Source organism: Salmo salar, chromosome ssa13, assembly GCF_905237065.1.
Source record: "Salmo salar chromosome ssa13, Ssal_v3.1, whole genome shotgun sequence".
Classification (NCBI taxonomy): Eukaryota; Metazoa; Chordata; class Actinopteri; order Salmoniformes; family Salmonidae; genus Salmo; species Salmo salar.
The window spans coordinates 31,714,859-31,728,734 of NC_059454.1; the positions used below are offsets into that span (position 1 = coordinate 31,714,859).

General features: G+C 47.1%; 1 protein-coding gene across 3 annotated transcripts in view; it reads right to left on the reverse strand.

Annotated features, from left to right (window-relative positions):
• The window catches only part of LOC106566890 (plexin-A1), a 274,998-nt gene that overhangs the window by 45,722 nt on the left and 215,400 nt on the right, over positions 1 to 13,876 (reverse strand). For all 3 annotated transcript variants that reach the window (XM_014135443.2, XM_014135442.2, XM_045693144.1), the window contains exons 11-12: positions 3,720 to 3,816; positions 1,528 to 1,718 (exon numbers count right to left, since the gene is read on the reverse strand). In XM_014135443.2, the coding sequence (XP_013990918.1) occupies positions 1,528 to 1,718; positions 3,720 to 3,816 (288 nt within the window). The remainder of the gene's footprint in view (positions 1 to 1,527; positions 1,719 to 3,719; positions 3,817 to 13,876) is intronic.

Consider the following 13,876-nt stretch of genomic DNA (forward strand, 5'->3'; position numbering starts at 1 on the left):
CTTCTTTGTAGTACCTACAGATGAAACATAAAGGAGGTCTGGGTAAGGCCAAAATGTCAATGTGCTAACTTCAATTCATTATTTATCAATTATGCTTTCAGATACAAATGTAAAATATATGTCAACAATCCTTCCTCCAAAGGACCTTTCTAATGACGATATTACATGTTGTTCTAGTTTGGTGAGGAATCACCCAATTCTCTTTACAGCATAATGTTCAGTCTGCACCCTTCCTTCCTTCCTTCCTTCCTTCCTTCCTTCCTTCCTTCCTTCCTTCCTTCCTTCCTTCCTTCCTTCCTTCCTTCCTTCCTTCCTTCCTTCCTTCCTTCCTTCCTTCCTTCCTTGCCTCCACTTGTCTTGTGTCCTTGTCCCCAGGAGACAAGTGTAGCGAGGAGAGAGAGAGAGAGAGAGAGAGAGAGAGAGAGAGAGAGAGAGAGAGAGAGAGAGAGAGAGAGAGAGAGAGAGAGAGAGAGAGAGAGAGAGAGAGAGAGAGAGAGAGAGAGAGAGGAGAGAGAGAGACAGAACAGGCATCGTGGAGGGATTAGTTCCTCTGCCAGTGCCAATTATCTAATATCTAGGATTTATAATACGCTGAAACAGCGGCTGCCCCTCCAAAGTAGATTCAAGTACACAGACAAATGCAGACGGACTCACAATGCTCTGCATGTGCCTCCCAGCAAGGTGTCAGGTACAGCAAATACTGTAAATTGCAATAATGGAGGAAATGTGTTGCATTTGTTTTTGAATGGCTTAAAGGACCAAAGTAATTTGGGTGAGAGGTTAGATCAGGAGTAGGTGGAGTGAGAGATAGACTCGTCGTTGTGGGTCGGTGGAGTGAGAGATAGACTCGTTACTGTGGGTAGGTGGAGTGAGAGATAGACTCGTCGTTGAGGGTCGGTGGAGTGAGAGATAGACTCGTTACTGTGGGTCGGTGGAGTGAGAGATAGACTCGTTACTGTGGGTCGGTGGAGTGAGAGATAGACTCGTTACTGTGGGTAGGTGGAGTGAGAGATAGACTCGTTACTGTGGGTAGGTGGAGTGAGAGATAGACTCGTTACTGTGGGTAGGTGGAGTGAGAGATAGACTCGTTACGGTGGGTAGGTGGAGTGAGAGATAGACTCGTTACTGTGGGTAGGTGGAGTGAGAGATAGACTCGTTACTGTGGGTAGGTGGAGTGAGAGATAGACTCGTTACTGTGGGTAGGTGGAGTGAGAGAGACTCGTTACTGTGGGTAGGTGGAGTGAGAGATAGACTCGTTACTGTGGGTAGGTGGAGTGAGAGAGACTCGTTACTGTGGGTAGGTGGAGTGAGAGATAGACTCGTTACTGTGGGTAGGTGGACTCAGCATTAGATCGTCACTGAGACACAGAGCAACTGACGACGTCTGACTGTATCTCCAATCCAGTAGATCCAACTGGATCCCACACACACACACACACACACACACACACACACACACACACACACACACACACACACACACACACACACACACACACACACACACACACACACACACAGTCTCACCTTAGTGATCTTGGGGTGTGTGCAGCGGCTGTTGCCGGCAGTGGGGTGCATCCAGCTGCTGTCCAGCGGGGAACACTCCTGTCTCAGAGAACACTTCTTCTCCTGGACACACCAGCCACACTCGAACCTGGGGTCAGCCTTCAGACACATCCCACAGCTGTCTCTCAGCGCATAGCACTTATACAGGTGGGCTGAGAAACAGAGAGAGAGGACACAGGAAGAGATGACGTTTAGTCTCACAGGCATTGCAATAAGAGTTACATTGTTGTGTGAGAATAACTTTAAGTTTCACCACCTTCATGGTGTTGCGTGAAAAAGAATAAATTAACTAAGAAATGAAAACAGCTTTTTATGGGGAGGGGCACTAATACTCAGAATTATGCTTTTGAAAGAATTAGGAATTAGCAGCAGGAATTGTTATCTTTTAGAAAGAAATAGAGAGGGATAGCAGGTCTCTCCTAAGGCCATATTCCTCTGTGGCGTAGTGAGAGAAAGATGGAGAGAGAGCAAAGAGAGAAAGAGATAAATAGAGAGAGTGCGTGAAAGAGAGAAAATAGAGGGAAGAGAGACAGAGAGAAAAGGAGAGAGAGAAGGAAACGAGAGAGAGAGAGGGTGAAAAACAAACAGCAGGTACGGCGCTCCACAGACAGACGGACACAGGATTTCAAAGGAGGCTGCAGTCCTGCCTGATAATCTGATTTGACACGGCAAAGCTAAAAAGTAGCGCTGTGCTAATTAAACTGAACCAAATGAATTATTTAATTACATGAACATTTCCACTTTACACCTGGGCAAAGCTGGGCTTTCTCGGGCAGTCTGGCAGAGATGGGTAATTCACTGTGATTCACGGAATGAGGGAGTGAGGGAGGAAGGGAGGGAGGGAGGGAGGAGGAGGGAGAGAAAAAGAGAGAAGACACAGGGGACGGTGGGGAAAGGGAGGAGAAGGTCTTTGTATGGCTTGAATGAGCAGGGCTAGTTTAACATTTAGTTTGGGGAAGTTTCAACATGTCAAATTAAGCGTGGAAGTTTGGGCAGAGCACAGTGTAACTGGCCTCTGCACAGCAGTCACTAATAAAGTTTATATTCTTAATTTCTGTTCCAGCTTTAACAGATGTTACTATGGAAAACACTGTATTCCAACAGGAGAAATTGGGTGTGTAGATTCAGAGTTTGTGAAAAAGCGCTGACAGGGTAGAATACAGAGGGGTTAAGTCTCAGCGTCCAAGGTGATGCTAAAGGACATGATGTCCCACCGTCTGCTCGTTAAGACCTCGACTTATCTTACATTACTGAGAGAGAGGGGTCAAAGTAATCCACTCTCCTTTAATGTTAAGACTTTTACAGCAGTCAGACAGACACCGTAGACCAGAGCCGGGCGTCAGCCTCGTACAGGCCCAGCTGCCCCAACACCAACACGCAGAGTCCGGGCCGCAAATGACAATTAAACAAATGAGGCCAAGCGATAAACGCAATTAGACAAAAAGCGTGTGCAGCGGGGTCAGATCACATGACCTTGATCCAATGATCAGAGTGGGGTATCTGACATCATTATAATATATTACCTCTGTCCTTTCTCTCTGCCAGCTAAATATGTCGGAAAGGGTATCAACTAACTAATCCCAGCTAGGGTTAACACCCAGCTAGGCCACATGGTGGGGAAAGACTGGATCTATCTCCTTCTGCATCCATCCATACCCCACTGGTAAAGGATAATGTTGGCTCCATGTGTGATCAACTAGCATGCTTATCTTAAAGACAGTGCTACTTGACTATCTCCATTCCCTAGTGATGACTGAGACCTGGCTCTCCATCCAGCAGGATGAGCCTTCTGAGCAGCAAGAGCAGGATCTGACCCCAGACCTGCCAGATCACAGAGGATTAAAGGGCCAAACCGTGTTGTCCTCCACGACTTCCATCCATCAACACTCTATTGGTCTGCTGCGTGTTGTTTTGGAGGTGCGCGTCGGAGTTACTGCAGACAGCGCTAAAAGAGATAACGTTATTGAACCCAGCGGGGCCTAGCAAAAGCCGTAGCCATGCGAAAAAACACTTTATTCCCTTTCAAAGACGTGCTGCTGGAGAGGAAGGGGCCCCTCCAATCGGATCTTAGGGATTTAAAAAAGTGTAGTGAAGAGGTGAGAGAGGAGAGGAGGGAGCAAGGGAGGATGTGGAGAAGAGGAGATAGGTTTTACCTTGTATGTTGAAGGGGTTGTCGATGACTTGGTTTTCATTCCACACCACAGAGAGATCCACAGGCAGGTCACTTAGGTCATTACCCTCATAGTCATACTGGAAAGAGGGAGAGAGAGAGAAACTAAAGCTGGTCAGAATCTACGAGCCTCATGGAGCCTGAACATTCAGTGTCAGTATTCACAGCACTGTGTTAGCAAGAGACAGATCGATTTGAAGGAGGGAGTAAGAGACAGAGAACGTCACCCTTCACCCAGTCACAGAATACACTGTATCCATGTCCTGGTATGGAGACCAAAAAAACAACCCCACTTTCTCACACACACACACACACACACACACACACACACACACACACACACACACACACACACACACACACACACACACACACACACACACACACACACACACACACACACACACATTGGTTGACCTAAGGGGAGGGAAGGATCTAGATTAATTTACACATTAAATAAGTGGCAGAATTTAGGCGTGAAGAGCGATGCCGAGAAGTAAGTGAAATTGGCATTTTCAATTTGTTCCCTGACACGTCTCATTTAGGTCCTGCACCTCTTCCTCCCAGCCCTGTGCCTCCTCCCATTGGGCACCAAAGTCAGAGGAGTGTCAAACCCTTCACCCAGCCTTTCACCCAGCCTTTTACCCAGCCTTTCACCCAGCCTTTCACCCAGCCTTTCACCCAGCCTTTCACCCAGCCTTTCACCCAGCCTTTCACCCAACCTTTCACCCAGCCTTTCACCCAGCCTTTCACCCAGCCTTTCACCCAACCTTTCACCCAGCCTTTCACCCAACCTTTCACCCAGCCTTTCACCCAGCCTTTCACCCAGCCTTTCACCCAGCCTTTCACCCAGCCTTTCACCCAACCTTTCACCCAACCTTTCACCCAACCTTTCACCCAGCCTTTCACCCAACCTTTCACCCAGCCTTTCACCCAGCCTTTCACCCAACCTTTCACCCAGCCTTTCACCCAACCTTTCACCCAGCCTTTCACCCAGCCTTTCACCCAACCTTTCACCCAGCCTTTCACCCAGCCTTTCACCCAACCTTTCACCCAGCCTTTCACCCAACCTTTCACCCAGCCTTTCACCCAGCCTTTCACCCAACCTTTCACCCAGCCTTTCACCCAGCCTTTCACCCAACCTTTCACCCAACCTTTCACCCAACCTTTCACCCAACCTTTCACCCAATCAACACACAGCCTGGTCATAAAGACCAATCATCAACCTAGTTAATTAACACTAGCCTCCACATCTTCTTCTTCAGTTTATTTCAGTTTGTTTCAGTTTGTTTATGTTTATTTCAGTTTGTTTCAGTTTGTTTCAGTTCGTTTATGTTTATTTCAGTTTATTTCAGTTGTATTTACAGCCTTATTCAGTGATCTGACCTGAACACTCTGGTCCTAATTGAACTCATCAACACATTCCCTTGCCTCTGTTACAAGAACCCATTTGGCCATAATGACCTCAACCACTCTGGTCTGTTAAATCAGTAGAGTGTTGCTCTGACACAATCTGGGCAGGACATGGGATCCCAACATAACATCCCAGCCTACTACCCTACTGCAGCAGTGTGATGTCCATACATCATTAATGAGAGGAGGCATTGGACTCCGGCATTCTAACCCTGCTCCTGATGCCTCTCTGTGGTAGGCCCACATTAAACTTTAAAGGCCACGATTAGTCCGCCCGCGACACCACGGCCACCAAACACCGGGATGCCCTGTTCTCCTCGCCGTCACCGCCATGCTTTATTCATGTGCCCGTTTACAACATGCCAATCACACCATGATGCCAGCGTGAGATCAACCCGATGCCATGTCATTCACCAGTCAGGTTCTGTAGTGTAGGACCAGGCAGAGCCAGGACCAAGCAGAGACAGGACATGAGAGACAGGACCAGACAGAGCCAGGACCAGGCAGAGCCAGGACCAGGCAGAGCCAGAACCAAGCAGAGCCAGGACAGGAGAGCCAGGACCAGGCAGAGACAGGACAGGAGAGCCAGGACCAGGCAGAGACAGGACAGGAGAGACAGGACCAGGCAGAGACAGGACCAGGCAGAGACAGGACAGGAGAGCCAGGACCAGGCAGAGACAGGACAGGAGAGACAGGACCAGGCAGAGACAGGACCAGGCAGAGCCAGGACCAGGCAGAGACAGGACCAGGCAGAGACAGGACAGGAGAGACAGGACCAGGCAGAGACAGGACAGGAGAGACAGGACCAGGCATAGACAGGACCAGGCAGAGCCAGGACCAAGCAGAGACAGGACAGGAGAGCCAGGACCAGGCAGAGACAGGACAGGAGAGACAGGACCAGGCAGAGCCAGGACCAGGCAGAGACAGGACAGGAGAGACAGGACCAGGCAGAGCCAGGACCAAGCAGAGCCAGGACCAGGCAGATACAGGACCAGGCAGAGACAGGACCAGGCAGAGACAGGACAGGAGAGACAGGACCAGGCAGAGACAGGACAGGGGTGACAGGACCAGGCAGAGCCAGGACCAGGCAGAGACAGGACAGGAGAGACAGGACCAGGCAGAGACAGGACAGGAGAGACAGGACCAGGCAGAGACAGGACCAGGCAGAGAGGACCAGGCAGAGCTAGGACCAGACAGAGCCAGGACCAGGCAGAGCCAGGACAGGAGAGACAGGACCAGGCAGAGACAGGACCAGGCAGAGAGGACCAGGCAGAGCTAGGACCAGGCAGAGCCAGGACCAGGCAGAGACAGGACAGGAGAGAGCCAGGATGAGTGTCTTCTTCACACCTAGATGGGCTCTGCTGTGAGGATATGATAGGCAGTCCTGTCTCTCTCGTTCCCTCTCTGATCCTCTTGTTCCCTTCGGTTTCTATCTGTTCCCCTCTGTTCCTCTTTTGACTCTCTGTTCCTTTTGTTTCTCTCTGCTCCTCTCTGCTCATCTCTGCTCCTCTCTGTACCTCTCTCTTCCCCTCTGTTCCTCTTGTTCCTCTCTCTATCTCTCTGTTCCTCTCCGTTCCTTTCCATTCCTTTCTGCTTCTCTCTGTTCCTCTTGTTCTCCTCTCTTCCTCTTGTTCCCCTCCGCTTCTCTGTTCTTCTTGTTCCTCACTGCTCCTCTCTGTTCCTCTCTGCTCTGCTCCTGTTCCTCTTTTGCCTCGCTGTTCCCCTCTGCTCCTCTCTGTTCCTCTCTGCTCCTCTCTGTCCCTCTCTGTACCTCTTGTTCCTCTCTGCTCATCTGTGTCCCCCTCTTGTTCCCCTCTGTTCCTCTTGTTCCCCTCTGCCCTCTTGTTCCCGTCTGTTCCTCTTGTTCCTCTTTGTGCCTCTCTGCTCCTCTCTTCCCCTATGTCACCTTGTTCCCCTCTGTCCTCTTGTTCCCCTCTGTCCTCTTGTTCCCCTCTGTCCCTCCTGTTCCCCTCTGTTCCTCATTTGCCTCTCTGCTCCTCTCAGTTCCTCTCTGCTCCTCTCTGCTTCTCTCTGTTCTTCTTGTTCCTCTCTGCTCCTCTCAGTTCCTCTCTGTTCCTCTCTGCTCCTCTCTGCTCCTCTCTGCTTCTCTCTGTTCCTCTCTGCTCCTCTCTGCTCCTCTCAGTTCCTCTCTGCTCCTCTCTGCCCCTCTCTGCTTCTCTCTGTTCTTCTTGTTCCTCTCTGCTCCTCTCTGCTCCTCTCAGTTCCTCTCTGCTCCTCTCTGCTCCTCTCTGCTTCTCTCTGTTCTTCTTGTTCCTCTCTGCTCCTCTCTGCTCCTCTCTGCTCCTCTCAGTTCCTCTCTGCTCCTCTCTGCTCCTCTCTGCTTCTCTCTGTTCTTCTTGTTCCTCTCTGCTCCTCTCTGCTCCTCTCAGTTCCTCTCTGTTCCTCTTGTTCCCCTCTGTTCCTCTCTGCTTCTGTCCGCTCCTCTCTGCTCCTCTCTGCTCCTCTCAGTTCCTCTCAGTTCCTCTCTGCTCCTCTCAGTTCCTCTCTGCTCCTCTCTGCTCCTCTCAGTTCCTCTCTGCTCCTCTCCGCTCCTCTCTGCTCCTCTCTGCTCCTCTCATACACTGCTCCAGGATGAGTAATCAGGCTCATTACTATGTCCTGGCCTGGTGTGTGTTATTAATCGGCCATGCGAACAGAGAAAACCCAGGAGACCCCAAGGAGAAAACTAAAGCACAAGGTGAGCAAAAACGTGTCCCTGACCTCAGTAGAAACAACATACATGAACCAGCACTTCATCTTTATCCTCTTTCCTCTTCAGAAATTGCCTCCTTGGATTGATTGTTCTGGGCTATTCATATAGAGCGGAGAGTGTGCTGGTTTGTGTGTGTGTGTGTGTGTGTGTGTGTGTGTGTGTGTGTGTGTGTGTGTGTGTGTGTGTGTGTGTGTGTGTGTGTGTGTGTGTGTGTGTGTGTGTATGTGTGTGTGTGTGTGTGTGTGTGTGTATGTGTGTGTGTGTGTGTGTGTGTGTGTGTGTGTAGGCTGGATATAGTGTGTCTGCTGGGCTGAAAAGTGCCAATGTTAACAAAACAGGGCAGATGCTGCTCAGGAGAGGGGGAAGAACCCAGTGCCTTTTGTGCAGGTCACCTGTAGATAATTAGTCATTTTGAAGGGATACCTGAGCGTGTGATTAAAAATATAACATCAACGAGGGGCCCGCTCCCAGCTCCCTATGATACTGCGAAACCCCCTTCCCTTCCTTGTACATGCCATCTCTCTCTCTCGCTCTCTCTCTCTCTTTCTTCCTCTCTCTCTCCCTCTTTGCCAGAGTCTCTCAGACTGAGTGAAGATGCTACCGGTCCTGAGTCTGATACAGCTGATTAGAGTGAAGATGCTACCAGTCCTGAGTCTGATACAGCTGATTAGAGTGAAGATGCTACCGGTCCTGAGTCTGATACAACTGATTAGAGTGAAGATGCTACCGGTCCTGAGTCTGATACAGCTGATTAGAGTGAAGATGCTACCGGTCCTGAGTCTGATACAACTGATTAGAGTGAAGATGCTACCGGTCCTGAGTCTGATACAGCTGATTAGAGTGAAGATGCTACCGGTCCTGAGTCTGATACAGCTGATTAGAGTGAAGATGCTACCAGTCCTGAGTCTGATACAGCTGATTAGAGTGAAGATTCTACCGGTCCTGAGTCTGATACAGCTGATTAGAGTGAAGATGCTACCAGTCCTGAGTCTGATACAGCTGATTAGAGTGAAGATGCTACCAGTCCTGAGTCTGATACAGCTGATTAGAGTGAAGATGCTACCGGGCCTGAGTCTGATACAGCTGATTAGAGTGAAGATGCTACCGGTCCTGAGTCTGATACAACTGATTAGAGTGAAGATGCTACCGGTCCTGAGTCTGATACAACTGATTAGAGTGAAGATGCTACCGGTCCTGAGTCTGATACAGCTGATTAGAGTGAAGTTGCTACCGGTCCTGAGTCTGATACAGCTGATTAGAGTGAAGATGCTACCGGTCCTGAGTCTGATACAGCTGATTAGAGTGAAGATGCTACCGGTCCTGAGTCTGATACAGCTGATTAGAGTGAAGATGCTACCGGTCCTGAGTCTGATACAACTGCTTTTTCATATACCTGATTCTGGGCTTTCAACCCCCACTGGAGAACTATATACAACTATATACAACTATATACAACCATATAGATACAGTATACTGTATGCAGTTATGTGTGCATGAATGTGTATCGAGGCATGTGAGAGTGTATGTGCCTGGTGTGTGTGTGTGTGTGTGTGTGTGTGTGTGTGTGTGTGTGTGTGTGTGTGTGTGTGTGTGTGTGTGATTGTGTATTAAATGCAAGCAATGTGTTCATTAACGCAGAATGAAGCCCTGTGTGGCCTGCGTGTGTTTTGTTCTCCCAACCAATGGGCTCTGAGGCATGGAGGGACCACAGCACCAAGCAGCAGGCATTAGGCAGTTTACAGGTAAGTGGCTCAACCTTTTCTCTCCAGCCCTGGGTCCATGGTGGTGGTGGAGGGTGGATGGGGACTGCTCTGCAGGGGAACTCTGACACCATTATACTACCCTGCATGGAGTTAACACACGGCGGTAGCAGCAGCCGCACTGCCACCAGAGCATGGAGCACGACGCTGGGGACAACCACCTCACATTCTGTTCTGTCACATAAACCCCTTCTCTCTCTCTCCCTCTCTCTGTTGTTCTCCATCATTTTCTCTTCCTCTCTGTTGTTCTCTTTCTCGTTATCTCTCTTTCTCACTCTCCTTCTCTGTCTCTCTCCCTCTGCCCTATATAAAGCACTAGCCCACAGCTGTTCCCTCATCTCATTAGATGACCCATCCTTTCCTCCTCACCTTTTACTACCATTTCCTTTTCTCCCCCAGTTAAATGGGCCCAGGGCTGCCAGTCACACTGCTGCACCACATTCATCATCATTTTATCTGCACGGGAAATAATTGGATCCTCTCAAAGACACCTGACAGGTTGCTGTCAGAGGTTGCAGTCAGAGGTTGCTGTTGGGTAGATCCTGGACAAGATCTGCCCTTATTTTCCCACTTTAATCATTGTGTTTTTCTTACCAGAGGGGAGAGAGAGGCCAGCCATCTTCCAAAGAGGAAGCCAATGTGGTGATAATATCGCTCTCTGTTTCTGCCCTGTGCTCCTCTCAGCTTTCACTCTGGCTCCCCCTCTCTGCTCTAACTCCCTGATAAAACAGTATGTAGGAACAACTCGAAAACTGAGCCAGATACAGGATATCAGCTTGTCATATCATGTCAATCTGCAGACTGGGTTAGGTTGACCGAGCAGCTCATTTTAATTGCCATGTATTTAGGTGCGCAGCAGAATTGATGATAACTCTCCAAACGAATCCTCTGTGTCTTCATGACCTCTTCAACACACACACACACACACACACACACACACACACACACACACACACACACACACACACACACACACACACACACACACACACACACACACACACACACACACACACACACACACACACACACACACGCGCGCTCCATCGATACACATCGATCCACACACACACCATTGTGGAGATTGACTGTTGGTGGACTAGAGGTGTTATCCACAGTGTAAACACTAGAGCAGGATGGATGTGCCGTGCTCTCTGTTCTGTTCTCTGGTCAGCAGAGAGACGAGCCGATGAGCTAATAAACTCAATGATAGTCCACAACACACCTCTCTTGTTTATTCAATCGATTAGCCAGTCTCTCTCTCACTCTGTCTTACCCAGTCTCTCAGACTGCCTCTCTCTCTCTCTCTCTCTCTCTCTCTCTCTCTGTCTTACCCAGTCTCTCAGACTGCCTCTCTCTCTCCCTCTTTGCCAGAGTCTCTCAGACTGCCTTTCTCCCTCTCTCTCTCTCTCTCTCTCTCTCTCTCTCTCTCTCTCTCTCCCTCTCTCTCTCTCTCTCTCTTAGCCAGACACTCTCAGACTTCCTCTCTCTCTATCTCTCTCTCTCTCTTTGCCAGTCTCTCAGACTGCCTCTCTCTCTCTCCCTCTCTCTCTCTCTCTTAGCCAGAGACTCTCAGACTGCCTTTCTTTCTCTCTCTCCCTCTCTCTCCCTCTCTTAGCCAGAGACTCTCAGACTTCCTCTCTCTCTCTCTCTCTCTCTCTCTCTCTCTATCTCTCTCTCTCTCTCTTTGCCAGAGTCTCTCAGAAGGCCTCTCTCTCTCTTAGCCAGAGACTCTCAGACTGCCTCTCTCTCTCTCTCTCTCTCTCTCTCTCTCTCTCTCTCTTAGCCAGAGACTCTCAGACTGCCTCTCTCTCTCTCCCTCTCTCTCTTAGCCAGAGACTCTCAGACTGCCTCTCTCAAATTCAAATTCAAGCTGCTTTATTGGCATGAAAAACATTGTGTCAATATTGCCAAAGCAACAATGTATACAATTTACATTGTAATAAAATTATAAACAATAACAAATAATAATATAAAATGGTAGTAAATAATAATACAAAATTAAATACAAAAATAACAACAATATAGTAGAAATGTAATAAATATAAAAAGCTAAACATGGAAAATGAAGCTATAACTAACTTATAACTAAATAACTGTCATCTTCACCATTACATCAGTACTACAACTACCATCATCATTAATTACTACTACCACCACCATCATTAAACTGCTCTCATTACCATCACCCTACTACCCATACCACTACTATTTGGATGATAAACAACAATAATAATAGAAATAACAATAATAGTAATAACAATAATACTAATAATAAGTAAGTTACTATTTGCTATGCAGATATTATTATTCAGTGTCCCTCAGGCTATGGCAGGCAAATACATATTTGGCTGCAAGAGGAGCCATTGCTCCTTCGCCCATGAGTATTTTTTGTTTTTCATCTGGGTTTAATACATTTAAATTTGGAATAAATGTAGTCATTTCTGTGAATAATGAATCTCTGGGTGAGGAATATTTCTCACAGTAAAGGATAAAGTGCATCTCTGTCTCTACCTCCCCTGTCGTGCAGTGACCACATACACGCTCCTCTTTGGGTAGCCATGTCTTTTTATGTCTGCCGGTTTCTATTGCCAATCGGTGGTCACTCAGCCTGTACTTGGTAAGGATCTGTCTCTGCTTCGTATCTCTGACAGAGTAGAGATAATCAGCCAATTCATATTCTCTGTTTAGGGTCAGATAGCAATTTAGGCGGCTTTGTTTAGTTTTTGTTGTAAATATGAGTCTTTTGATTGGTTCATGATTTTGTTTATTTGAATTCTTTCTTTTGAAGCAGTGCTGGTGTCAACTTGGTTGGTGAGGTCCAACACCAGCTGACTGAGAGGGCTCGTTTCTGGGCTCAGCTCTTGGGATTGAAGTGCTTTAAATTGCAGACTTGAATTTGGACTTGAATTTAGATGTAGCCAAACATTTTAGGATCTTTTCTGTATTTTCATTACCACTGGAAAGCGGCCCAATTCTGCCCTACATGCATTCGTTTCTGTATTTCTCTGGACTTGTAGAATTTTCCGACAGAATTCTGCAAGTAGGGCTTCAATTGGATGTTTGTCCCACATATTAAAGTCCAGTTTATTGAGTGGCCCCCGAACCTCACTTCAGTAAAGAGTTATTGGTAGGATTACACTGTCAAATATTTTGGTCCAAATTCTAATTGGGATGTTGATATTGAATCATTTCATTTTTATTGCATACAATGCTCGGCGGGCTTTTTCTTTGAGTGTATTCACTGCCATATTAACGTTTCCCGTTGCAGATATGGTCAGACCAAGATATGTGTAATTTTTTGTGTTCAATGATGGTGTTGTTCAGGATAAATTTAGATTTGTGTTTCTGACATCAGTTTTTTGGGGGGAAATCATGATTTTAGTTTTTTGGAAATTACTGCCAGGGCTCAATTATGGCAATATTGCTCTAGAATATTAAGGTTCTGTTGAAGACCTTCTTTGGTTGGTGATATAAGTACCAAGTCATCAGCATATAGCAGGTATTTTATCTCTGTGTCAAATGGTGTGAGTCCTGGGGCTGGAGAATGGTCCAACATGTCTGCTAATTCATTGATATAAATGCTGAAAAGATTTGGACTCAAACTGCAGCCTTGTCTCACATCTCGACGTTGTGAAAAGAATTCTGTTCTTTGGTTTTTGATTTTTATTGCACACTGTTTTCTGTGTACATACATTTTATTAAGTCATACACCTTACCACCAAGCCCACTTTGGAGAATTTTGTAGAATAGCCCTTCGTGCCCAATAGAATCAAATGCTTTTTTAAAGTCAAGATTTTGCCCTCTTTTTTTTGGTGGACCTGTTTATTAATTAGTGTATGTAAGGTGTATATATGGTCAGTAGTGCGATGGTTGGGGAGAAAGCCAATTTGACATTTGACAATTTGGCATTTTGCATCTCAGATGTGCTGTTTTTCAGCATTTCATTTCTGATGTTATCTAGACCACAAGCCTTCTTTGATTTTATAGATCTGAGCTTTTCATTTAGTTCTTGTTGGGTTATTAGGTAATCTAATGGATTTTGGTGTTTTTTTAATGACTGATTCAAGGATGTTCAATTTTTCTTGAATTTCTAATTGATTCTGTTGTAAGTCTTTTAATGGGATGTTTTTGTATAGATTATCAAAATAAGTTTTCCAAATTCCTTCATCTTGTATGGCTAATTCTTGTGGCTTTGTCGTGCATAAATTGTTCCACATGTCCCAGAACTGATTTTGGTCAATTGTGTTTTCA